The following is a 25648-nucleotide window of genomic DNA, read 5'->3' as shown; positions in this document are numbered from 1 at the left end:
ATCACAGGAGGGCTTTCCTCCCAGCCTCACCGAGGTCAGTCCAGGATGACCCTGATCCGAGGTGAGAGCTTTAGCCAGAGTAGAACCATTCTTTGCACTGTCTTCCTCACTGTTTATCTGAAATGCAGGTATCTTTCTTCCCTTGCCCAGCTCTGGTCCAGAACCCAAGTACCCTTCCTCTAACTGGTACTGATGGGGGGAGTCTGATAAACACTGAGACAGATTCTGGAGGACATCAAGGTTGGGAGGCAAATGATGACCTTATCCTGATTCTAGCCCAGTCCCTCCCACTGTGGCAATCCTCTCACTAAAAACAGAGCCAGAAACACAGAAGCAAAGGTGGATGGGGTGGCTGAATGCCCACTCTGCTATAAGATGGACCAGTGGGAGCTGCAAGAGTTCTGTGAGCTACAAAGAGTGTAGCCCAAGTATAGAGAGCCCCGCCAGGAGGGAGAGCAAGACCAGAGGCATTTCTTCCTAGGCTGACCTGGGACCAGCTGACCAGACGAAGAGAACAGATTGGCAGAAGCCTACGGGCAGGGAAGGGGGACTCACAGCCTCCCAGAACCTCGGGTTTCCTGTCTGTAGATGAGGCCTTAACCTACCCCATCCCTTCTGTCCCTTCTAGCTCTAGGGCAGTCTCCAGGGGTCTCTGTTCCCTCTCCTGACACAGCTGCCCGTTTCTCGGGAGCAGGAACAGTGGGAGGGGAGGGGTGTGCACTGTAGTCGCTGAGCCTAGATTGAGCCTGGGGACACAGCAAGGGAAACAGCTGCTGGATGGAGGGCCAAGCCACGGAGGCACCAGGAACGGGGAGAGGCCCTAGCAGACTCAGCAGAAATACAAAGGGAGGGGCTGAACCACCAGGAGGGAAGAGAGATTAGGAAGCAGGTGCCCCGAGCCCTCTGATCTGAAGGAGACATCTGTAGCGGGGAGGGGAAGGGTCCTAGCACCGGGGCCATGATCTGATTCTCAGAACGTGCACTTCGGGGCACTGGAGGGGCAGCTAGAGAGATGTTTCCATTCGAAAGGTACTCACCGCCCTTCACTCCCTTCCTCTCTAGTGGAGGCTGGGGCAGCGGGTCTGACGACCTCAAGGGCTGTTGTCTGGACAGAGTCAGGTTACATTTCCTGAATACACAGGCCGGGTCCACAGGTACAACCAGCCGTGTCTGTGCCCCCTGCCTTACTGGGAGCACCTCTCCAGGTGGGGCTGGGCCTCCTGCCTCCAGGCTGCTCCGCCACACCCCCACCCCGAGCCCGCTCTGCCCAGGGGACTCTGTCCCAGTGGTGTCCCCTCGCCCAGGCTATTCTTCAAGTTTTGAAACAAAGAGGGAGGGTCTCTTAGAGAGTGGGAGGTTAGCAGGTGGTAGGTCACCCCAGAAGGTTCCAGAACCCCAGCTACGTGGTCTATCGCCATGCCACCCTCCCTCCCCAGAAGGGACAACATTCTACTGCGGTACTCACATGTGTCTGGCTTGTGGCAGTTGTGTCCCTGACGGAAGTACTGGGGGTTCTCAATGACCGGGATGCGAGTCATGCCGATGACCACTGTGTCCGGCCCGGCATCCAGAGACGAGGGCGTGGTGATGCCGTGGTTAATGTGATGCAGCGGGCTGGCTGAGTCCTCCTCGCCACTGATGACAGCCACGGGACCTGCACACGCCAGGAGAGACACAGGACCCCGGTGAAGTCACATCCAGCCAGTGCCCAGCCCTGCCCACAGACCTTTCCACTATTTTTCCCACTACATTCTCCATAGGAGCAAAATCCATTGGCAGAGTATTCCCCGAATGCTCTGGATTCTGAATTGAGAATAACCCCTTAATTCTCTTTCACGAGAGCGAGAAAAATCTACCTCATCACACCATGGAAACAGCTGCAAAGTAAGAGTGAATCTAAATGATTATGACATGAAGTATTCCCACTTTCCCCAAATCCAAATTAGTTCCAAATAATTAAAAGTTCAAATAAGTTTCTTTGCTTATATAACAACCACAGGATTTTAAAAATGACCTAGTGGTAGTATGCAGCCTGTCCCTTGTCTCTTCAAGAGCTTTCAAAACTACTGATGCTGGGTCCCACCCTCAAAGATTCTGATTCAGTTGGTCTGGGGATGCAACTTGGGCATCAGGATTTAAAAGCTCCCTTGTGAGTCCCAAGTCCAGCTAAGATCTAGAACCTCTCTTTAGGGCCTTGGAGGCTGAGAACCTTTCCAGAGTGGCCATCAGATGCCCACAGGAGTATGAAGTAACTTTCCCTGGATTCTGCTATCAACCCTCCCCGGCCCAGACAGATAAGCCCAATGTGGGCTTGGATCTAACTCCGGCCAGCTTTCACAAGCGACAGCACTCAGGCTGCAATACTATTAGCCTACAGACAGCTGGGCCAGCTGACTCACTCTTGAAAGTTCCATGTTTGCCCCGATGGCTTCAGAGAACACCATCTGCATCTTCACCAACCCTAACGCCACCATATTCTAACCCAAAGAAGAAAACCAGTAAATAAGGTGATTTGCGAACACAAGTTGAGAAAGATGATTAATGCTGCTGTCTTGTTAGAGGAATGATTCTGTTTGGTGGTGTGATTCTCCCATAAGTACAAATAAAACTCCTGTAAAGTGAATTAGCTGTGACTGCTTGTGGCTTTCTACAAGTGGTATTGTAAATGGCTGCTTTGCAAGACACATGGTCCCAAGACAAAGCACCTGCTGTGATTTGGTTTTGCAGCTTTTGAACAATATTTCCACGGCAGAAATCCACTTACATCTTACTGAAGTTTATGGGGAGAATATTTCCCATCAAATAGCAAGGCGAAGCGCCAATGAGGCAGAACTAAATGGAGGATGGGTAAATGCAAACTGAGGACGCTGAATTCCACTCCGTCAGCACAGACAGGCTTATTTCAATCCACAACAAATGTCTGACTGTGCTTGGAGACCATGTGAAAAAGTAGCAGTAAGGGGTTGCCCAAATACTCGCAGGCAACACGTGCCTTGCAAAAAGAGGCCAGTTCTCGAAAATACCTTGTAAACTTTTTTGAAACACTTCACAGTGATTTCCAGTTAAACATGGAATGCTGAACACTGGTCCTTAGCCTCCTCACCCCAAATGCTATTAACATACAAAGGAATTAAAGAAATATTGGCGCACAAAGAGGAAGAGGGGAGACAAGAGGAAATGAGATATTTCAACAACGTTTTGGAAGATGAGAAGCCAAAGGAGGAAAAGCTCGCTTACAGAGAGGAGGAAGATAGGGAAGAAAGGACCACCAGGTCTGCAGCAGGGAATCATGACAGGAAGTCAGTTCTGCTGGGGAGACCCACTACTTGAAGGGTCAGGGGACCAAGGAAGGCGGCAGTGAGGCTCGGGGCTGGAACAAGTCACCCCGGCCATCACCTCACCCCCATCCGTCAGAGTCTGGTGGTTTCATCACAGAGAAATTGAACCTGAAACGTTCAGGGGAGGGCTGGGGTGAAGCACGAGGCAGAGCTCCTTCTTCTTGCTCCTAAAACAACAGAAATGGGACTTCCCTGGTGGTCCAGTGGTTAAGAATCCTCCTTCCAACACAGGGGACGTGGGTTCGATCCCTAGTCAGGGAACTAAGATCCCACATGCCGTGGGGCAACTAAGCCCACGCACTCTAGAGCCCATGCGCCACAACTACTGAGCCCATGTGCTCTGGTGCCTGCTTGCCGCAACGAGAGAAGCCCACCTGCCACAAGGAAGAGCCTGCACAATGCAACGAAAGATCCCGCATGCCGCAATGAAGATCCCGTGTGCCGCAACTAAGACCTGATGCAGCCAAATAAATAAATAAATATTTTAAAAATAATAAATAAAACAACAGAAACCAGGAACAACACTGCTTACCCAGCCATCTCACCCTCGGTCTTGCCTCAAATACCGCCACCCCAGAGGAGATTAGAGAATGCTTCTCTGGAGAAACTAAATGCCTTAGAATGGACTTCTGGAGAGTGACATGTGAGGGTCTCCCAAGGAAGTCGAGCTTACATGGCAGTCATGCCTTAGTGAAGCAGAACAGTTGACAAGCCCCACCGTGCACACAAAGCAGGATCTTACTAGCTTTCTAGTGTTCAATTCCTAAATACGAAGAAACAGTCCAGGATCACCATACACTTCAGCAAATCTTCAGCATGAAAGAGGGGCACAAGACACACAATCAGGGACCTGCAGGAAGCAGAGGCAATTCAGGGAGCAGAAGACTTTTTAAAAAATATATCTTCAGAAAGATAAATGAAGACACTGCATCCAGAAAACAAGATGATACTTAAAATATGACCAATTGGAAGGTAAGAAAGAATCCTTGAGAATTGTGATCATCAAAATTTGAAAGTCATAGAAGAATGGAAGATAAGTCAAGAAAATGTCCCAGAAAGTCAAACAAAAAGGAAAAATGTGGTAAATAGGAAAGAAAAGATATGAAAATTAAAGACTAGATCTAGAGATCCAACATCGGATTAAAAGGAGACAGAGAGGGCTTCCCTGGTGGCGCAGTGGCTGAGAATCTGCCTGCTAATGCAGGGGACACGGGTTCGAGCCCTGGTCTGGGAAGATCCCACATGCCACGGAGCAACTGGGCCCGTGAGCCACAACTGCTGAGCCTGCGCGTCTGGAGCCTGTGCTCCGCAACAAGAGAGGCCGTGACAGTGAGAGGCCTGCGCACCGCGATGAAGAGTGGCCCCCGCTTGCCGCAACTAGAGAAAGCCCTCACACAGAAACGAAGACCCAACACAGCCCAAAAAATAAATAAATAAATAAATAAATAATAATTAACGTTGCTAAAAAATAAATAAATGTATGAAAAAAAAAAAAAAGAGACAGAGAAAGAGACAGACAGAGAGGGAGAGGGACAGAAAGAGAAAGATGAAAGGCCAAAATAAAAAAATATGGAAAAATCTGCCCAAAATATTATCTATGCAGTTCCTAGAACAATTAACACATACACGAGAGCATGCATGCACGCGGGTATGTATACACACACACACACACACACACACATCAAGACACAAAGTTATGAAATGCCAGAACCATGAGGATAAAGAGAAGATGCTAGGGCTTCCCTGGTGGCGCAGTGGTTGAGAATCCACCTGCCAATGCAGGGGACACGGGTTCGAGCCCTGGTCTGGGAAGATCCCACATGCCGCGGAGCAACTAGGCCCGTGAGCCACAACTACTGAGCCTGCGCGTCTGGAGCCTGTGCTCCGCAACAAGAGAGGCCGCGATAATGAGGCCCGTGCACCACGATGAAGAGTGGCCCCCGCTTGCCGCAACTGGAGAGAGCCCTCGCACAGAAACGAAGACCCAACGCAGCCATAAGATAAATAAATAAATAAATAAATAAAATTTTAAAAAAAAAGAAGAGAAGATGCTAAAAGCTTCCAGGAGGATGGGACAGGCCATATTTCAAAAGGAACAGGAATCAGACAGACAGCCTAATTCTCCATAAAAACATAATACTGTTACCGTAACTGAGCAAATTCCTTCAAAATTCTGATGGACAAATTTTCAACCTAGAATTCTACACCTAAAAATGTATCCACCCATAGTAAGGGCAAAAGAGACATATTTGCAGACATGAAAAAATTTACCTCACCCTTTCTTAGGAAGTGACGTGAAGTGGAAGGTTCAGCAAAACAAAGGGGCAAAAAAGGAAAGGGGAGTCAGGGATCCAGTTCTCAAAAGACCAAACAACAGAAGGCCCCCCACACACTGGCCCCTTCTGTTCTCAGCATTACAGGACATGGGTTGTTACAGCAACATGGAGGAAGGACACCAAATCAGGAGTTTGGAGAAGACAGAACATTGGACATTCGAATCTGCTTTCATCAAGTCAACGGACAAAGCGAGTGATCAACAAAATGGTCCAAAAGCCTGTGCTTTAAAACACTGTCAGCTTTCTCGACATTATTTATTCTGGAATCTGAAAAGGGCTGGGGAAAGAGCCATGGGTAGAAGTGTCCTTCCATAGTCTCCCAAGCCATGGAGAGGATGGATGGGGCTGCCCACAAAGACCTGACAGAAATAAAAGAATAAAGCAGACTAAGGAGCCCTGGAGGACCCCCTACTTAAAATGCAGGTGGAGAAAGGGGAGCTGAAAAAGGAGGATGAGAAGAAATGGCCAGAGAAGGCTGCTGTCTTAGAAGTCAAAGTAGGAGAACTTCTAGAAGCTGAAGAGCCATCATATACAGAGGCCAAGTAAGATGAAGAATGAAATCAGGTCACTGCATTTGACAATAAGAAGGTGGCTTTAATGAGAGCAGTTTCCATAGAACAGTAGAGGAAAATATACTATAGTGGGTTGAAGAGCTAGAGAAATCACCATCACCATCATCATCATTTTTATTATTGAGTGCTTCCTATGTATCATGCTCTGGAAAGGTAACTTCTTCACCTTTATACCTTTATATGCAACCAGCATCCACTCCAAGAATCGATTTCCCTTCCCAAGTCTGGCGGATTCTCCTGTCCCTTGCCTCAGGGGGAAACCCACAGACCTGTGGTCCCTCTGGGAAAGGAAGCATTTCTTCTTACCTGAATATCCACAGAAAAGAATTTATTAAGATACAAAGAAGGGACAAGTAATTCAGGGGACATCTCAGCTGTCTGGGGAGCTCTCTTCTATTTTCTGAGCCCTAAGGTAGGTCAGGAGGATTCAAGCTTGCTGCCTTCTGAGCTCTCAACACACACACACAGACTGCCTAGTATCTGTGATGGGCCTCTCTGCTGTCACTAATCCATTCCTAATTACACATTTATTTTGGTATGCAGCACTAATAAACAAAAAGAAAGAAACAGGTTTATAGCCCTTCTGGTAAGTTCAAGCTTTTGAGAGAGACCTGAGGGAAGACAGGTCTGCTCAGACACTCCCATCACATGATTCTCGTCCCAAATAGGTGCCTTTTTTTCCCTTCAGACCTATGGTGGGTTTTGTTCCTCCAATCACACCATAATAGAACCATTAGCTAATTAGAGACAGCCTGATGGCCCCGACAGGTGTCCTGCCCAGCAGGATGGTCCAAACTGTCTTTCCAGAGTCTCTCTCTTTCCCTCCCTGCTCCTCCTATAGGAAAAAATAAGGGAGCAGAGTCAGGGATGGCTTGGATTTTCATAAGTGGTTGATTCCAGTGTAGGGCTCGGTTTCCCCCAGAAAGCAAAGGTCTCTGATGGGAACACAGGTGGAATTTCACTGCAGTAGAGTGAGCTCTGACCCAGGTGGGCAGGGCCCCCATCGCAGGGAAGCTGGGGGCTGCAAGCCACCACAAGGACTGCAGGGACATGGCATCCTCAGAAGCCTCTGGAGACTCAGGGTCCACAGTACAAAAGGGGAGGGGAGGAGGGAAGGGGTGCATTGCACACAATGAAAGAGGAAAGAGAAGCAGCCTCCCTGGTAATGCATGACCACAGAAACACTCACTGCCTCTTTCAGATCTGAGGAAGAACCTCCTTAGAATCATCTCTCCAGTGTTTCCTACCCTTGTCACCTAAATCCTCTTCTGTTCCACGAACACCTTAACTTACAAAGCATTAACAATTCTCAGAAATTTGGCCCCAAGAACACCCAGCCATTGAGTCTACACTCTGGCATTTGCCCAGTCAATGTGTGGAAATGGAAGTCTCCAATTTGCAAAGGAATGACTTGGAGTCCCAAGGATGTGGTTACAACGAAAGGGAAAGGGAGAAAAAATAAACCAACTTTTATTAAACACCTACTATATGCCAGAAATATTGCTGGGCATTTTGTTCTCATTTGATCCTCCAAAAAATACTTTTATCCCCATGCAATCAACTGGAAAACTCAAATAAGTTTGGTTTTTCAAAAATCACTCAGCCAGGAAGTGATGGAGCCTGTATCTGAACCTATGTTCATCTCCAAAGTTCTTCCTCTTCCCACCAAACTACCCAACTTCTCAATAGGATGGCTGACACCTAGTATTTTTTATAAACAGCCAGAACTTGGTGTGAACACATGAGCCCATTAAAGAAGCCAAAACATCACATCTGAATCAAGTCACCTAGGAACAGATCACCCAATATTTTCAAGGCTGAACCAACCCATATAAGATAACTTTGGGCAGTCAAGGCCAATATTTATGGCTAGATTGTAAAATCCTGGAGCCAGAATCCATCCATTTCTATATTCCTTCATTTATCCTTGTACTTCTTTCCAAAGCGGGGGGTGGAGAGGTGGCAATCTCACCTAGCAATTCAGAAAACCCTCTTAGAAACTGTGGTCATCATGACTGCTGTTCACCAAGTATTTCCAGGCACCTGGCAGGAAGGCAGTTTTCTGCACTCCTTGAGGTGAGGCGGTGCCCCATCACTTTCTTTGGCTAATGAAAATGAGCAGAAGTGATCTGTATCACTTCCCCATGGAAGCTTGAAGATCTAGTGTGTTGATAACATATCACCTCACACCTGTTAGAATGGTCAGCATCAAAAAGGCAAGAAATAACACATGCTAGTGAGGACATGGAGAAAAGGGAACCCTTGTGCAGTGTTGGTGGGATTGTAAATGGTGCAACCACTGCAGGAAAAAAATATGGAGGTTCCTCAAAAAATTAAAAAATAGAACTACCATATATTCCAGCAATTCCATTTCAGAGAATACAGGAGTCCCCCCATTATCCACGGTTTTGCTTTCCGTGGTTTCAGTCACTGGTGGTCAACTGTGGTCCGAATAGTAAATGGAAAATTTCAGAAATGAATAATTCATAACTTTTAGGTTGTGCACCGATCTGAGTAGTGTGATGAAATCTCACACTGTCCCTCTCCATCCCACCCTGGACATAAATCACCTCTTGTCCAGCACATCCCACCCATTAGTCACTTAGTAGCCGCTGGGTTAAAAGATCGACTGTCATGGTATCACAGTGCTTGAGTCCAAGTAACCTTTATTTTACTTAATAATGGGCCCTAATGCAAGAGTAGAGATGCTGGCAATTCAGATATGCCAAAGAGAAGCTGCAAAGTGCTTCCTTTAATTGAAAAGGTGAAAGTTCTCGACTTAGTAAAGAAAGAAAAAAATCATACACTGAGGTTGCTAAGATCTACAGTAAGAACCAATCTTCTATCAGTAAAATAGTGAAGAAGGAAAAAGAAATTCATGCTAGTTTTGCTGTTGCACCTCAAACTGCAAAAGTTACTACCACAGTGCATGGTAAATACTCAGTTAAGATGGAAAAGGCATTAAATTTGTATAATAAGAGACTTTGAGAGAGAGAGAGAAACCACACTCATATAACTTTTATTACAGTATATTATTATAATTGTTCTATTTTATTATCAATGTTGTTAATCTCTAACTGTACCAGATTTATAAGTTAAACTTTATCATAGGAATGTATGTATAGGAAAAAACATAGTATACATAAGGTTTGGTACTATCTTCAGTTTCAGGCATCCACTGGGGATCTTGGAATGTATCCCCCATGGATAAGGGGGGGGACGACTGCATATCCATAGGAAATGAAAATACTATGTCAAAGAGATATCTGCACCCTTATGTTCACAGTACCATTATTTACAATAGACCAGACATGGAAACAGCCTAAGTGTCCATTGACAAATGAATGGATAAAGCTGTGGTATCTATATACCAAATGGAATTGGTATATATCAACCAATTTGATATGTATATCAAATGGAATATTATTCAGCCACTAAAAGGAGGAAATCCTGCCATTTGCAACAACATTAAAATACCTTGAGGGCGTTATGCTAAGTGAAATAAATCAGAGAAAGACAAACACTGTAAGATCTCACTTATATGTGAAATCATAAAAAACAAACAAGTAAACAAAAACAAGTCCTGGGCATATAATGTACATCATGAAGACTATAGCTAATAATACTGTACCGTGTATGTGAAAGCTGCTAAGAGAGTACATCTTAAAAGTTCTCATTACAAGAAAAAAAATGTGTAACTATGTGTGGTGATGGATGTTATCATTTCACAATACACACAAATATTGAATCACTATGTTGTACACCTGAAACTAATATAATAATGTAATGTCATATGTCAATTACATCTCAATTTTTTAAAAATCCAGTGTGTGATCTGCCACATTTTCTTTTTCCTGCCTTGGCAATTGTGGAAGCATGAGGCAGAGCGCCAGGCAGTTCTGAATGAGGCTGACATAGAGCTGGAGTCTCCAGCCAACACCTGGTACACATAAGTGAGAAATACAGCTTTGTTGTTTTAAGTCACTGAGATTGGCAGGGGTGCTGTTTGTTATCAGCATAACCCAGTTCATGCTGACTAATACAGGAATGAAGTCGTCTCATGTTTAACAATTTTACTTTAATCCTTTCCTTCAGACAATGAGCATGCTTCACACCATCCTCAACAAATCTCTACAAAAGTGTCTTATGAAAAGGATGGGCTTATTGTCCTCAATGATGTGATTCATCTTAAACGCCTATTCCCATCTATCTGTCCCAAAATTAAGCTCTAATCTAATCTAATACAGTTCCACTAAGAGCCAGATCATGGCCTCCTTTGTTGAAGAAAGCTCCGCCCTACCTCACTTTGACTTGGCAAGTATAAGAAAACAACAAACCTGGATGGGTCTCATGGTTTTTTAATGTGTCAGAATGAAGCAAACAAGCCAACCTTTGGATTAAGAAAATGATTTTTTTAAAACTTCAACCTTTTCCTACTGATAAAAATCAAACATTGACGTGTCCCTGGTGGGTGAGAGCTTTGCATCAACAAATCTGAGAGCCGGAACTCATAAAACAAAATAAGTGAAAGCACAATAAACACAATTAAAAATCCAGCCATGCTCTGAGAGGGATTCCATTTACAGTCTCAAAAAAGGGCTTAGTCCTCAGAGGCAAACAAAAGAAAATCTGCTTCTTAATTTTTATTGGCAGAGGTGGGACAGAGGCCAAATGAACATAGGCTGTGCCCAAGAGCATACCTGGGGACAAGTCACCAACTGTCTGTTCCTGGACCAGCTCCTGTGGTCCCTCCCCTCTCTGCCTCTTCCAGCTTCCTGACAGTCTTTGCCACTGTGATCTCTGGGGCTCGCCAGGTCCTGCAGGTTGCCCAACAAGGCATGCCCTCCTCACTTCTGCGCTCCTCTCTCTGAATCTTTTCCCAAAAGATAAGCTTTATTCTCTGGCTCCAATTCCCTCCCAGCCTCTTACAGGAACCAAAGGCTTTGTTCATGCCTCGAAGCATTCATAGCTTGGAGGTATTGCTTGGAGAATGAAAATGATGCTACCGAACAAGCAGCCAGAGAACACACATTTAAGGAAAGGGAAGGCAGGACTAGCTCTCCGAATACTTGATTTCCCTTATCTCGGTTAATCATCACAACAACCCTGGTGTTAGATCCTGTTATCCCAGTAACACAGTGGAGGAAATTGAAGCTCAAGGTTTCATCATTTGCCCAAGGTCACACAGTTAATAAATGGTAGACAGACTCATCACGTCTATCTGACTTCAAAGTCTGGGCTCATTTCACGGCATCATGCTGCCTGATCCTCCAGCATTGTTTTTCTGATATTGGGACAAGTTATGATGGGTCAGCCACAGCTCCTTTCCATGCCCAATCTTTATTTCCTTGAGACTCATTTGTAAGAGAACTGGCTTCATTGAGTGAGGCAGCTCATGACATTTCCAGGGAACTTTAGACCCACAACCCATGCACCAGGTTGTAGCTGGCAGAGGCAACCAGGAGTTCATAGACAGAGTGGCAGGTAGCAAGGGGCCTGAGAAGGTAGAAGTATGCAGCCTGGAGGGAAGGCAATTGTCATCAGCTTTCTCCAAACACTCTTTATACAGATAGTATTTCAGAACATCCCAGGCACAAACAGGAAGTGAGCAGTCGCCTTCCGATTGCATGTATAAGCCAACTGGAGTACAGTATGCTGGTGTTTGTGTCCAAGGATTATAGCTCAAATCTCAACTTTTCTAAATTCAGCATTAGCCACTGTACTAGTCAGTGTTACCCCAAAATAGAGGCATTTATTTCCTCTAAAGAATTATCCATAGATTTCCCCCATCGTCTTGGGGACTGTGTGTGAATGGAAGCATGCTGTACTAGGTGTTGCCATGTTGGATCACCGATGTCTCCAGGTCCTTCACCCACTCACTCATGTCACTTTTTCCACTCCCCTAACTATATTGCATAATCTGACTTCAACACCAAGACCAAGAGAATGAGAGTCCAAATTCCTGGGGGCTAAGCCCAGATGCCTCTGACTTGACCTGGTTCACAAGTGGGAAACAATATCTAAAACCCCATCCATTGACCTGTGGATGGTTTCAATGTGAGGTTCTTTAAATTAAAGTGAGGCATGACTAGTTAGAAGAGATAGAGACCAAACTCTTTTCAGGAGAAACTTGGGGCCTTACAGGCACTGGCTCACGGGGAGCTTCCCCACTAGAAAAGCTTCCCACAGTTGCCTGGTCCCGCCACACTGCTTTCTAGGCAATAGCTTATCCAAGGTATGTCAGGAGGAAACCCCTTGCCTGGTATTTCTAAGTACCTGTGGAGTGATGCCATGGCATAGTGCCACCTATAGAAAACCCTGCTTCCTTCTGCAGAGTGATGGCCTCATAGGCTCAAACAAAACACCGTAAAAATAGCTGATGTCTGCTGAGCACTTACTGACCAGCGGGCACTGTTCTGTCTCATTCAAGGCTCACAGTGGCTCAGGGAAGTGGGTCCTATAATTAGAGTCAGAGCAGTTGAGTAGTCTGCCCAAAGTCACACAGGTAGTAGGTGACAGCGTCGTGGTTGTAGCTGGCTGTTGGACTCCAGAGACCATAATCTTAATCACCCCCCTACCTACCTTATGGTACATAATTATACGGTCTCAAATCAGTGAGGTCTAGAATGAAAACACTTGAACTACAATGCCCCTAAATCAAAGATGCTGAAATGAGGCCTGAATTTAGATTGGAGAGAAACCGTGAAAGTCCAACAGCTTCTTCAAGACCAGTCTGAGATTGTAAACTCATTCCCAAGCTCTGAGTGTTCACACGCAGCTCTCCCTGGGCTTGGTACAGAGCCCATCGCCTTACATCAGACAAAAAGACATTTCTCCCTTTGCTAGAAAATGCTCAGTGGAAAGGTCTGAGGCCTCCTAAGAGTCCCAAGTAGTGAGGAAAATGAGAGTTACAGACCCTAGAGCTTTTTAGAATGGGGATCTCATGATTTGGTGCATTAAACCCCATAATCTAATAGCAGTGGAAACCCTCGGATCTGTGTGACATTTTACTGCTCCAAGGCACCTTCTTATCCATGGACTCAATTACCACAGCAACCCAATGGGATACTCAAGATAGAAACTACATTGCCCATTTTACAGATGAGGAAACTGAGGCTCAGAGCTGTTGAAATGACCTACTGCACATTCAGGGGAAAGCTGTGACTTCAACCCAGCTCTTCTGACTCCCCATCCAGTGTTCTTTGGAGCTCACATCAAACTTAATTCCTCTAGAAGTGTCAGGGGTGGCCATGAATCGCAATTCTCCATCTAGGGAGTAAGATCCAAAGTGGCGTCTCTGGGAGCTGCGAGGACTCCCCACCAGATGGATCTTTGTGGAAGACTGGAGATTTCATGAGTTTAGCTGTGAATCTCTTCTTCTAAAATTAGAAACTCATAAGACTGACTTAGAAACCACAGGGCCAACGCACGTGAAAGAGAAGCATAATAAACCCAGACAAAAGGAGACCCTGCCTCGCAAAAGGCAGTACAAGGTCAAAGTCAGTGCTATGAGTGTCCAGCAAAACTATCCCAAAGAACACAGATTCTTGTGGTTGTCAATGGAAGAGACACAGGGCTGTCAAGACATGCCCACGTTTCTCTGTGGTCTCCAGACAGGGACCCAGGGTTCTCTGTTGGTGCCCACAGAGGTCAACTGTTCCTGACCTGCTGAAGGTTGTGCACGCCCTGAACCTTGCACCCTCTCACTGTGGGACCCCTGCCCTTGCAGAGATGCAAGGAGAGATGCAGGGAGAGATGCAAGGAGAGAGGCAGAGATGATGGGGAGTTGCTGGTGCTCACCAGCCCTTTTGTGGCCTCTCACCTACTGCTTACTGGACCAGGGGTTGGCACCTGCCCGCCTTGGTTGGCACATCTCCCAGGCCCAGCTATCTGCAAGGCAGGAACTCCAAAAAGATTGTACATCTGGGATTCAGGGTCCTATGATAGGAGTCTTTCACCCTGCATCCTTGGCAAGGATATCTCCACAGACAAGTCACTGAGCCGTCCTTGGAAATTTTACTTCGGAACTTAGTTATGCCATTGACCGGTATGGCTCTTTCTTGAATTATGATGAACTTACACCCCAATAAACCTATCATAAGTTGAAAATATCATAAGTTGAAAATGCATTTAATACACTGAACATCATAGGTTAGCCTAGCCTACGTTAACAGGGCTCAGAACACTTACATTGGCCCACAGTTGGGCAAAATTCTCTAACACAAAGTCTATTTTATAATGAAGTGCTGAATATCTCATGTAATTTATTGACTATTGTACTGAAAGTGAAAAACAGAATGGCTGCATGGGTTCAGAATGGTTCCAAGTGTATCGGTTGTTTGCCCTCCTGATCGCGTAGCTGCCTGGGAGCTGCAGCTCACTGCTGCTGCCCAGCATCACGAGAGAGTATCACACCGAATGTGGCTAGCCTGGGAAAAGATCAAAATTCAAAGTACGGTTTCAACTGAATGCATATTGCTTTTGCACCACGGTAAAATCGAAAAATCGTTAAGTCGAAGGTAAAATCGAAAAATCGTAAGTCGAACCATTGTTAAGTCAGGGATCATCTGTATTATGATTTTCATTAGAAACACTGTGTCCTCAGAAAACTGTGAGGAAGTCATATCTCTGTTTGACCCTTACATTTGAACTGTCCTGTTGTTAGACTATCCTGGGGTCAGCACTGACCCATTTCTTAGCTCATCCTAACTCAAGCTCCTCGGCTGGTCCTGAAGTCTCTAGATCATAAACTCCTAAACGTCACGAACTCCTCCTGTATGTCTTTGAACTTCTTTGAAGCCCTAGTAAAATGCTTTTAGTACAGCAGGCAGTTAGAAAATACGTGTTGTCTGCGTGCTAGCTCAGGAATCAGTAAGCATTGCCGCCCCGAGTGCATTTAGTTTCCTAGGGCTGCTGTAACAAAATACCAAAATCTGGGTGGCTTCAAACACCAGAAGTGTATTCTTTGAGAGTTCTGGAGACCAGAAGTCCCTGAACATGACCATGCTCTCTCTTGAGACTCTAGGTAGAATCCATCCTTGCCCCTTCCTCGCTCCTGTGGGTGGTTGGCAGTCCTTGGGCGTTCTTTGGCTTGTCGATGGATCACTCCTTTGTCATCATGTGGCCTTCGTCTCTCTGTGTGTGTCTGTCTCCACGTTTCTTCTCCTCTTTTCATAAGGCCACCCTACTCCAGTATCACCTACTCTTAACACACATCGTAATCACATCTGCAAAGACTCTATTTCTGAAGAAGATCTCATTTGCAGGTACCGGTTAAGACTTCAATACATCTTTTTGCAGGACACAATTCAACTCACACCACCAAATCTCCCATCTGTCTCACTCTCAGCTTGGGTCTGAATGGCAGGGGCGGGCATAAGCAACGAAAGGGCATTATAAGGATGGTGATAAAACTGGAGAAACCTCAGGCTCTGGGTTGAGTTGGGAACGCACGTCACGGGCATTTAACCTTCCAGGGGCAAGTTCCCAGGGATCCTAGCACTAAGCTAGTTCCAGAATCCTAACATTTGAATTCCTGATTCATGCCACACCTTCTGAATCAGCCCTTCCCACCCACATCCTTCCCAAATACTGCCTTCTGTGCCAGACTCTGAGCCATGCACTAGGGAGGGAAAAGAAGATGCCGCCTGGCCAAGAAGATACTCCCAGGTCTACAACAGGGGCACACAATAGACCAGGGGACATGGCACAGGTGATGAGGACCCCATTACAGATGTGCCCAGGGCAGTGGGGTGGCACATAGGAGACACTAAACCAGGGCAGGAGAGAAAGGAAGGCAGCCCAGAGGAAGATCCCCAGCCCCGCAAATGCTCTAGCTTTGAGGTCCATCACCCTTCATCCCAGCAAACAGTCAGTGCCTCACCCCAGAGGACTCCCCTTCCCTCCTGCCCTACAGACACTCTCTCCCCTAGTGCGGCGATCATCACCTCCGAGGCACCTTGAACCTCGGCCACTGCCTCTTCTCCCCACATGCCTGGGCAGCAGTTGAGCAAGGGCCTCGCGGCCCCTATTAATCTCTTGGCTCACTCATCCCTTTCACAAAGCCGTAAAAATGATATAAGCATTTCATTCAAGCAGTGCTGCCGCAGGAACTGGGGAAGGTGCAGAGGATCCATCGATTTCCAGCATGTGAAGGTATAAACACAACACCAGAATCAATCAAAATAACATCATATCAACTCTGTGATCGCCTCCCTTGTATGGCACGCTTTATATACTGTAGTATCTGTGCCCGTTTACACACCTGCCCTCCAGCCCCTGCAAGGGCTCCACTGGCCAGGCCAGCACTCAGAGTGCCACTTTCTCTAAGAAGCCCCTTTAGTCACACAGGGCAAGGGAATGATGTCGCATGCATGCTTCCCACCAGACCCTCATAAACATGCTGGAAATCCCATGCGTGCTCACACAGATGCACTCCTGAGCAAGAATACGTATGAGCTCACACATAAAGCAACACTAGTTTATTGGTCATTAAACAGGTGTTTAAGGTCTACATTTCTTTACAATTTCACCCCTTCTCCACCTCACCAAAGTATGTCTGTGGGTAATGTATATACTGTACTAAAGTATAATATATCAATGACATCAAACACTCAAACCGAGTACCCCAAAACGGGGTGGTGAGGGAGATTCTAGCAGTAGTGAGTTTGCCATTAATTTTTCTAAAGATGGACACATGAGCCAGATTGGTACAAAGGAAAAGGAATCCAAAGATCTAACCATCTAATCTGAAAACGCACATTCCTCTTCAACTTTGTGACTTCCTGAAATCACTTTTAAGGTGTTATTCTTTTTTTTTTTTTAAATAGATAAACAACAAGGATTTACTGTATAGCACAGGGAGCTATAGTCAATATCTTGTAATAACCTATAAAAGAAAAGAATCTGAAAAAAATATATATGTTGTGTGTGTATATACCTATCTATCTATATATCTATCTATATATAGATATAGATACAGATATAACTGAATCACTCTGCTGTATATCTGAAACTAACACAATATTGTAAATCAACTATACCTCAATAAAAAGAAGTCAAAAAAAAGACATGGTTGACTAAACCTTAAGTTCACTAGTCAGATTCTCCCACCTCTATGTGATTACCTGTCACATCCTATTGCAACAGAATTCTGAAAACAGAGATTTCCATATCCTAGCCCTAGCCAAAACTACTTTATTTTATTTTTATTTTTTTAACATCTTTATTGGAGTATAATTGCTTTACAATGGTGTGTTAGTTTCTGCTTTATAACAAAGTGAGTCAACTATACATATACATATATCCCCATATCTCCTCCCTCTTGTGTCTCCCTCTCATCCTCCCTATTCCACCCTAAGGCATTATTCTTATACTGACTTCCAGATTAGGTAATATTATTAAACCTCCCAGTTCATAAAAACTTCTTATTTTCATGGTACCTCCTCATCAAAACTCTATTTCCTGGTGAATCCATTAACTTAAAGGAGGTTCAGGTAAGGAATTAAACCCTGTCAAAGAGACAGCATCTCCTCATTTAGCTCAGATATGCTTTGTTCTTAATTACTGAAAGGGGTGACCATACATCCTGATTTTCCCAGGACTGTCCTTGTTTATACCTGTTGTTCCAGGATATTTATCAATAGTGCCTCCTTTGGTTTGGATGATAAATGATATAGTCTCCCTAATAAAAGTACCTTGGGCCTCCTGTGCATGGGGGTGGAGGCTGGAGAAAAGATGGTCATGGGTAGAATCAATTGCTGTTTCAGACTCCAGACACAAGGGGGCGATATCACAAGTGAAGCAGTGAACCACTCTAGCCAACTTGCTTCCCTCCTAACTTTTTAAACTCCCTTTGAAGCAGTCTTTGGAGGGACCTGGCATGTATCTTCAAACTATCCATATAGGACACTGTCCATCTTGGACAGTCAATAAATATCACTTGATGATAATGATGATGCAGCCATTGATTTTCCATGCCCTCTTCTCCCTCTGTTCCCTCCTCCTTCCCCCCTTCCTCAGGGTACAGGTCAATCAATCTTAGGCCATCTTGATCTACTTGGAAAACTTAACTGCCATGAAGCTAAACCACTTGTCCTCTGGCTCCAGTCTCTTAGAGAAATTAGTGCCAATGGAAGTGTCAGTATCAATTTCATAATGTTATTGGATGAAGGCAAGGCTGGGCCAAGTCCCATATTCCTGACGGGCTATCAAAGTGATGTGGATTATGGGTAAGGAGACAGACAGCTCTGACAGGAAAGGCAATGACTCAAGATCAATTAGACTGACAAGCCTATCTTTAAGCCATATCACTTAATGCTGACACTGTACGTTCCCCACAGAGATTTAGAATACTGGATGCAGAGTTTTCCCGGTGTCTCCAGGGGTAACTAGAGAGCCTGGAGGCTTGCAGAGCAGCCCTTGGCCCTAAACCTGTCCCAGGAGAATCTGAGCAAATGATTCTAACGAAAGAGAAGGATTTTGCTCTGGTGATGGGAAGAATGAATACCTGGCCCTCATTTTCTTTTTTATCTTTTTCCTGCCTTCTAAAGAAAATGTCAAGATAAAATGTAGCCTTTGTATTTAAATTTAATTCCTTTGCAGAATCAAGGGCCGTCTTGGGATTATTAAAATGGAAATCAAGATCCTGTAAAAGTCAAATCATCCTAGCAGGAGAGGAGATTTGTCAAGGAAGACAGGAGCAACAGTTGGAGGCCACAGGGTCCCAGGTTCTAATCCGGGTTCTTAGCCCAGCATTGCTGTGAATACAACAGTTTGCAATCAGGAACCAGTCATGTCATTTCTTTGGGGCTTCAAATGCCTCGCATAAGGGCAACCATAACCTCCTGCTGCCCGGCAGCACTGAGAGGAAATGAAATGCCAAGAGTGCCAAGGGCAACAGAGGGATCAGAGATTCTTTAAGACCCAGCAATGTGTGCAGAAATTGTTTTTTTGTTGTTGTTGTTGTTTTTTCTGTGTTTGGTAGAAGACGCACAGAAGCAACCCTGGAGCTGAGGGTGCAGTGGATGGTGGGACTGAAGAGAGAGAAAAGCCAGTCTTGTCTCCTGCTAAGTGAACCATGTGCAAGGAGCATGGAAGTGATGGTCAAACTACTTTTCTAGCATGCCTAGACTATTTTAAATCCTCCGGCTTAACAGTTTACTTTCCCTAGTTCTCATGAGCTTATGGTCCCAGGACAGAAGGCATAATTTTGAGCTCCTGAGATTATAGCTATTTAAGCAGGTTTGCTTTATTATTTTTTTAATTGCTTAACCATATTGTTTGTTAGCATTCTATTAAAAACCCTACAGTGTTTCATAATGGAAGTTAAAGTTCACCCTAGTGTAACGTGTCCACTTCAGAATATGTGTGTGTCAATGGGGTTAGCGAACACCAATATTAATTAGCTGATCTTGTCACTGATTTAAGTGGTGACGCAAAGCAAAATGACATATGGGAAAGACCAGTATGGCGCAAGCCTGAGCTGGATAATGTCAACCTTGGCCAGAAGGCTGTTGTCAATATTATCTGGAACTGCTGACTTCCCAAACACACTCAGAACATTGCCCTAATACGCAAATGTGTGAATCAGGGGATTCCTCCCAAGATGCCTTCAAATAGAAGACCCTTTAAAGGCACAGCAGTGCAGCTAAGGGTCTTTTTAAGGTCATTAACCAGTTAGAAGAGGGGCTGGGGGCAGAGAAACTTGACATGTTAGAAGTTCCCACTAATCAAAGATGGTTCAGAATCAATGGTTCATCATCTCTTGAATGGCTGGAGAAAACTGTCGAAATATACTAGACAGTAAACAAGTTTTGTTAGGCACACCCATGGGTTCATAGAGGGTCTGTAAGTGGAATGTTTTTGATTTCAGATGTGATACATGTGTCTTTTCAAAGTTTCACTAGGTAGATTGATTCATAGATACTACATATATGTGTGCGTATACATACACACACGTACACCATACACACGCACACAACCAATGAACTAGATGTTATCTATGGAGAATCTGCTGCACTCCAGGCACTGGCCTGTGCTTTCCTGTATTTTCTCATTTAATAAACTACTCTTGGATGAGTATCTATTATGGCCAAGAATTATCCCAAGCAATTTGTAAATATTGCCTCGTTTCACCCTCATAACCTTGCAATGATCATCTCCATTTTATAGACAAAGAAACGGAGGCTCAGAACTATTTTATCACCCTGTCCACAGTCCCTCAGTTGATAAACGATGAAGCTGAATTCAAATCTAAGACCATCTTATGCCAAGGCCGGTACTCATCCTGTAACATAGTCTGCCACACACTATCATTTTAAGAAAACCTAAAAAAACAATATGAAGAATGAGAGAGCATATTTAACATTTCCCTTGGGTCTGTTGCAGAATCTCCATCAAATTCACTCTCAAATTTTATTAAGGTGTGTCCTGACTCATCACATATACAATTTAGGCTTGATACTCAAAGCCTGTCAGTATCTAATTATCTCCCGACCACAACTCCTATTATTAATTGAGTAAAAATTCCTTTTGTGTTATTCCCCATATAAACGACCTACATTTCTATCCCAGTCATACCTGTGTTCCAGCCCAAGCCACTCGCCCTGATGCCTCCAGCCCACCCATCAGACCCCACACTTCCCAGGAGCCAGCTCAACTCCCACCGCTGCCTTGAAGCCTTTCTTGAAGCTACCTCTCCCTCTGCTTTCCCCCCATCCAGCCCACCTGGCCACTTCCTTCTCTAAATTCTTGCAGCACTTCTGAAAACCAAGGTTTCCCTGTCACTCCTCGTCTCCTTCTATTGACCCTTATCCTCTGCAACTCAAGGATAAGGCTTTAAAAAAGGGAGGGGCTGGTTCTGATGCCATCTTTTTATTCCTCTCGACTGAGAAAAGACAAGAGAGCTTATCATGATGGATGTCTAGGTCAGGACTCCCACCATTGTCTTAACTACTATGAAACTAGTCAGGCCACTTAACCTCTCTAAGTATTTGTTTCCTCATCTATAAAATGGGGTTAATAATAGTAACTGCCTCATCAGGCTATTGTTAGAGTTAAATTAAATATTTATGTACACCACCTGGCTTGGTATAAGTGCTCAGTAAATGTTAATAATAATACTGATAAAGTAAAAACAAAAACATTTGGCAGTTAGCTAACTCAAGAATGTTGCTGTTGATACTTTTAATCTCTGCACTAATTATTGATTTGAGAGCCTCTTTTTTTAATATGGCCGCTAACGATAGCATTTGCATTTCTGAAAGTCTCCCACTCCATGCTAGGGAATTAGAATTAACCAATGCTTCTCATCTCCGATCAAAGAAAGAGTACTTAATGATGCAAAAAAAAGAAATAAGCTTTGTTAGAGATAGAAAAGAGGATCTGAATTGACAGTTTGGCCAACTCTTCTTGGCTTGCATGGACTTCAGCCTGATTCTTCACCCATCCGGGAATTTGGTAGGGATGCAATAAACGTTAAAGGGCGGTGCTGCCCTCTATGCGGGATGGACACAGTTCCCTAATTTCCATACATAAAGGGGAAGTGCAGAGTAAGGGATGTAATAAATATTTCCAGGTGTTCATCTGAAATAGCTAAAAGAACAGGACAGGAAGTACACAGAACTTGACACGGGATTCCTCATCCCATATCATGTCCTGGGGAGAGGCCGGGAGATGAATGAGCATAGGGGGCATCTCTTCATCTCCCAATGACAGGAAACTGTGGTGCAGAGAGGGAAGCACACATGGCTAGAAAATGGAGAGGTCAATTTGAACCCACATCTGTCAGACTTAAAAACCACATCTCTAGTCTTTGCGTAGGCACGTGACTGCCGTAATCCCAACATATTAGAGCCCATGGGCATCTGCTGCCAGAGGTCTCAGGGGCCATCATGTCAGAAAGCTGAGTCTCCCCTCTAACCATGCATTGTATGATACTGTAGGTTAAATGTAATTAATGCTGATTGTAATCACTAGGAATTAACAGATTTATTATAATAGTGAGCTAAAAATGGCTTATGCTAATAAATCAATGAGCAATGAGAAGGGAAAGTGAAAAGTCTTTGGGTAATGGGGTCAGGAGTGGAAGTGGCAGGGAAGGTAGTGTACGTGCAGAAAGCTGCCAGCAGACATGACAGCCAAGGTGTCACAGCAACAGAAGCACTCACTCCTGGAACAGCTTGTCAGACTCCAGGTATCTGACCACCAAGGAGCTGGAAATTAAAGATACTTTGGGCCCAAGGGTATCAGCTGACAAAATCTGGGGGCCTCATCAGCTGTGTGACTTTAAATAAGTTACTTAACCTCTCTGAACTTTGGTGTCCTCATCAGTAAAACTAGTTAATAAGTCTACCTCCTAAGACAGTCCACTCACCAAATTCGACATTTATTAAGCATCTACTATGTGCCACGCACTGTTCTAGGGACTGGAATACAGTGAGCAGAACAAAGCCCCTCTCATGGGGAGTTAACCTTCCAGGGGGATGTGACAGACTGTGGATAAGTAAGTCAATAAATACATGTCAGGAAGGAATAAGAGCCATAAAATGCAAGGGGGGGCAGAGAGGGATGGAAGCTAATTTTATATATGGGATGGTCATGAGGGTTATAGGATCCAATGGGTTCAAAGGGTCTGCCCTGCAGTCGGCACATGGGTGCTCCTTGAGGTAACTAAGCAAGGCAGGAGGCCTGGAACCTCGTAAATAGTGGAAGTGTTGAGCTTTGCGGGGAGGGCTTAAGCAGTTTCCTGGGACTGATACACAAGATCATGCAAAGGGTACTTCTCAGGAACAATCTTTGAAACCTGTAACCCCAGGTGCTGCCATTCACCCTGAGTTTGTCAAAAGCAAGCCAACCATAAATCTGACTCCCAATATCCAGCAAGGCCATAAGGGACTTTGGTTCAGGGTAAGGACTATGGCGGGAGACTGTCCAAGTTCAAGTCCAGGCTCTTTGGACCTCAGCTGGGTGGGTTATTTGTCCTCTCCTGTGCCTCAGTTTCTACACCTGAATAATGGGAGAAATAATAGCACCTACCTTACAAGACTCTAAGATTGCTGTGAGAATTAAATGGAGAAATGAAGGAAAATACTTAGCACAGTACCTGGCACCCAGAAGGGGCTAAATAAATGGGAGCTGTTATGAATAGCGTTATTAAGTGGGGATACATGTATGGATATGTTGAGATGAGAGGCTGTGATTAACTGAACTGCTAAGGATTGGAATTTCATGTCCTTTAGCAATTTGCCCTGAGTTCTCGTCTCTACGATCCAACTCTGCAGAAAGGCACTGATTGTTTCATTTGACACTACAGGAAGTTGACGGAAGAAGGTTTGCCCCCTTCTGTGCCAAGGTAGATGGCATGTGCCCTGCTGTGGAGGGGAAATCAGGCTGAGAGTATTCAATGCATGGAGCTATCACAGGCCCCGGCCCCGCAACTGATGGCGCATCAGTTCAGCAAAAGCCGGAGGCCCTTCTGGGCAAAAAGAAATGGGAATAATAAAACCTGCCTCATTTGTTTGTACTGACAGTTAGGCAGTCAGTCAATCCTAAAAATATACTGAATGCTAGCTGTGAGTAAAGCATTAAATAATAACATTAATAGTTACCATTTGTTGAGAACTTAATATAAGCCAGGCGTGACATTCTATATATCCTACTGACCCAGCTCATAGCCTCATCCTCTGTGAATTCTGGTCTGAGCCCCTCGCTACTTTCACCCAGCCCCTGCTCCAAGGGAAGGGACCCCTCCTGCTTTGGCATGCATCGTCACCCCCCAACCCAAACTATGGTACACAGTCTATCCTGCCCTACAGCTAATTATGGGGCCTTAGGTGCCCTGTCTTTGCAGGCCCCTCCAGAGCAGGGACATGTTAGAGCCATTTCCATGTCCTTAAAATGAGCAGTGCATCAACAGGCATCCAATATGGTTAGAATCAATGAATAAACTGAATGAATGGATACTGCAAAAGAGCGTGGCACCTCCATACTTCAGCCCTGGAGTTTCTGCAAAGTCCTTGGTAGCTGACATTACGGTGGCAACCACAGGGGTCCAGCCAAAATATTCCTGGGGCTCCATTTCTTCCTGGGTCAGTAGGATACACAAAGCTGCCCCTGGCTTCTGAAAATATAGCAGTGCTTACTATGTTCCAGGCACTGTGCTCTTTGCAGGCATTTCCCCCCTCACTGGATATTCCCACAATTCTGTGAGCTAGGTACTATGAATATCACCATTTTGCAGATGAAGAAACTGAGGCTCAGAGAAATGTAGTCCCTTGCCCAACATCAAGCAGATGGAAATTCACAGAGCTAGGATTTCAACGACTATATGTCTAGAGCCTGAACACTTCCTGTGCTTTACAAAGCCATGAGGTGGCAGAGGGTCAGGGAAGGAGGGATGGCTGAGGGTGTGATGCATCCTGTGAGCTTAGATTCTGGCTATAAATGCACATCCCAGGCCCCACAGTGGAGCCCCAGGGCCTCCTAATTCTATAGATAACTCAAAGCTCTTTGCCAACCATCCTTTTCAGCCCTCCCCATCTCTCTATAGGAAAGAGATTAAAGGAAATCTGTACCACTTAAAAAATTAAAGCGGGAGGAGTAAGCAGATGGAGACGTGTGGTGTCTCAGTGACCACATCCAACCAATAGCACTGGGGAAATCAGAGGCAGCTCTGGGAGAGAAAGCACTTCCCAATTTTTGGACCAGGCTCAAGCTCAGATTCTCATAATGCAATTTTATAAGAACAACCAAATAACATACTTCCTGGAAATATAAAATATATTAAACCAATGCCCCTTGGAAGCATCATCATCATCGTCCTTATAATCTTCATCACAGTGTCTCAGACCTTACGTGTGCACAGCACTGGATGATTCCAAGCACCCTCACATTCACTGGCTCATTTGCTTCCCTCTCCAATTACTCCCGACAGAGATAAGGCAGGTAACGTCCTGCCCTTCTAACCAGTGACAAAACTAAGACCGAGTGAATTGCCCAAGATCGCACAATCAACCAGCTAATATGAGAAGCCAGGATTTCTGACCTCGTGCTCCTATGCTTTGATTCCATGCTGCAAAATACCCAGCATAGGGGGTAAGGCATTAAACAGGGCAGTCACTAAGTTCGTTAAACCCAAAGTAGACATCGCCCCCTCCCAGCAGCTGGAACAAGTTTTGAATTCAGGTTGGCTTGATAAGGAAGGGAGGACAGGACGGAAAGGGGCTCATATCTTATCTCCTCAGCATCACTGAAATGAGACAACCAAACTGCAGAAGCCGGAAACGGGCAGAGAAAAGTGCCCTGGCAGCAGAGTGGCATTAGATGTAGGTTAAGGTATGACTTGCAGTCAAACTAAAGAGAAAGCAGGCAGACGGGGGGTGGGGGTGGGGGCGGGGAAAGC

General features: G+C 45.0%; 1 protein-coding gene across 3 annotated transcripts in view; it reads right to left on the bottom strand.

Annotated features, from left to right (window-relative positions):
* The window catches only part of NTRK3 (neurotrophic receptor tyrosine kinase 3), a 369430-nt gene that overhangs the window by 140356 nt on the left and 203426 nt on the right, over window positions 1-25648 (bottom strand). For all 3 annotated transcript variants that reach the window (XM_036844028.1, XM_036844029.1, XM_036844030.1), the window contains exon 12: window positions 1466-1654. In XM_036844028.1, coding sequence (XP_036699923.1) covers window positions 1466-1654 — 189 coding nt within the window. The remainder of the gene's footprint in view (window positions 1-1465; window positions 1655-25648) is intronic.

Source organism: Balaenoptera musculus, chromosome 2 (assembly GCF_009873245.2).
Source record: "Balaenoptera musculus isolate JJ_BM4_2016_0621 chromosome 2, mBalMus1.pri.v3, whole genome shotgun sequence".
Lineage (NCBI taxonomy): Eukaryota > Metazoa > Chordata > Mammalia > Artiodactyla > Balaenopteridae > Balaenoptera > Balaenoptera musculus.
This window is presented reverse-complemented; position numbering and strand designations above follow the sequence as displayed.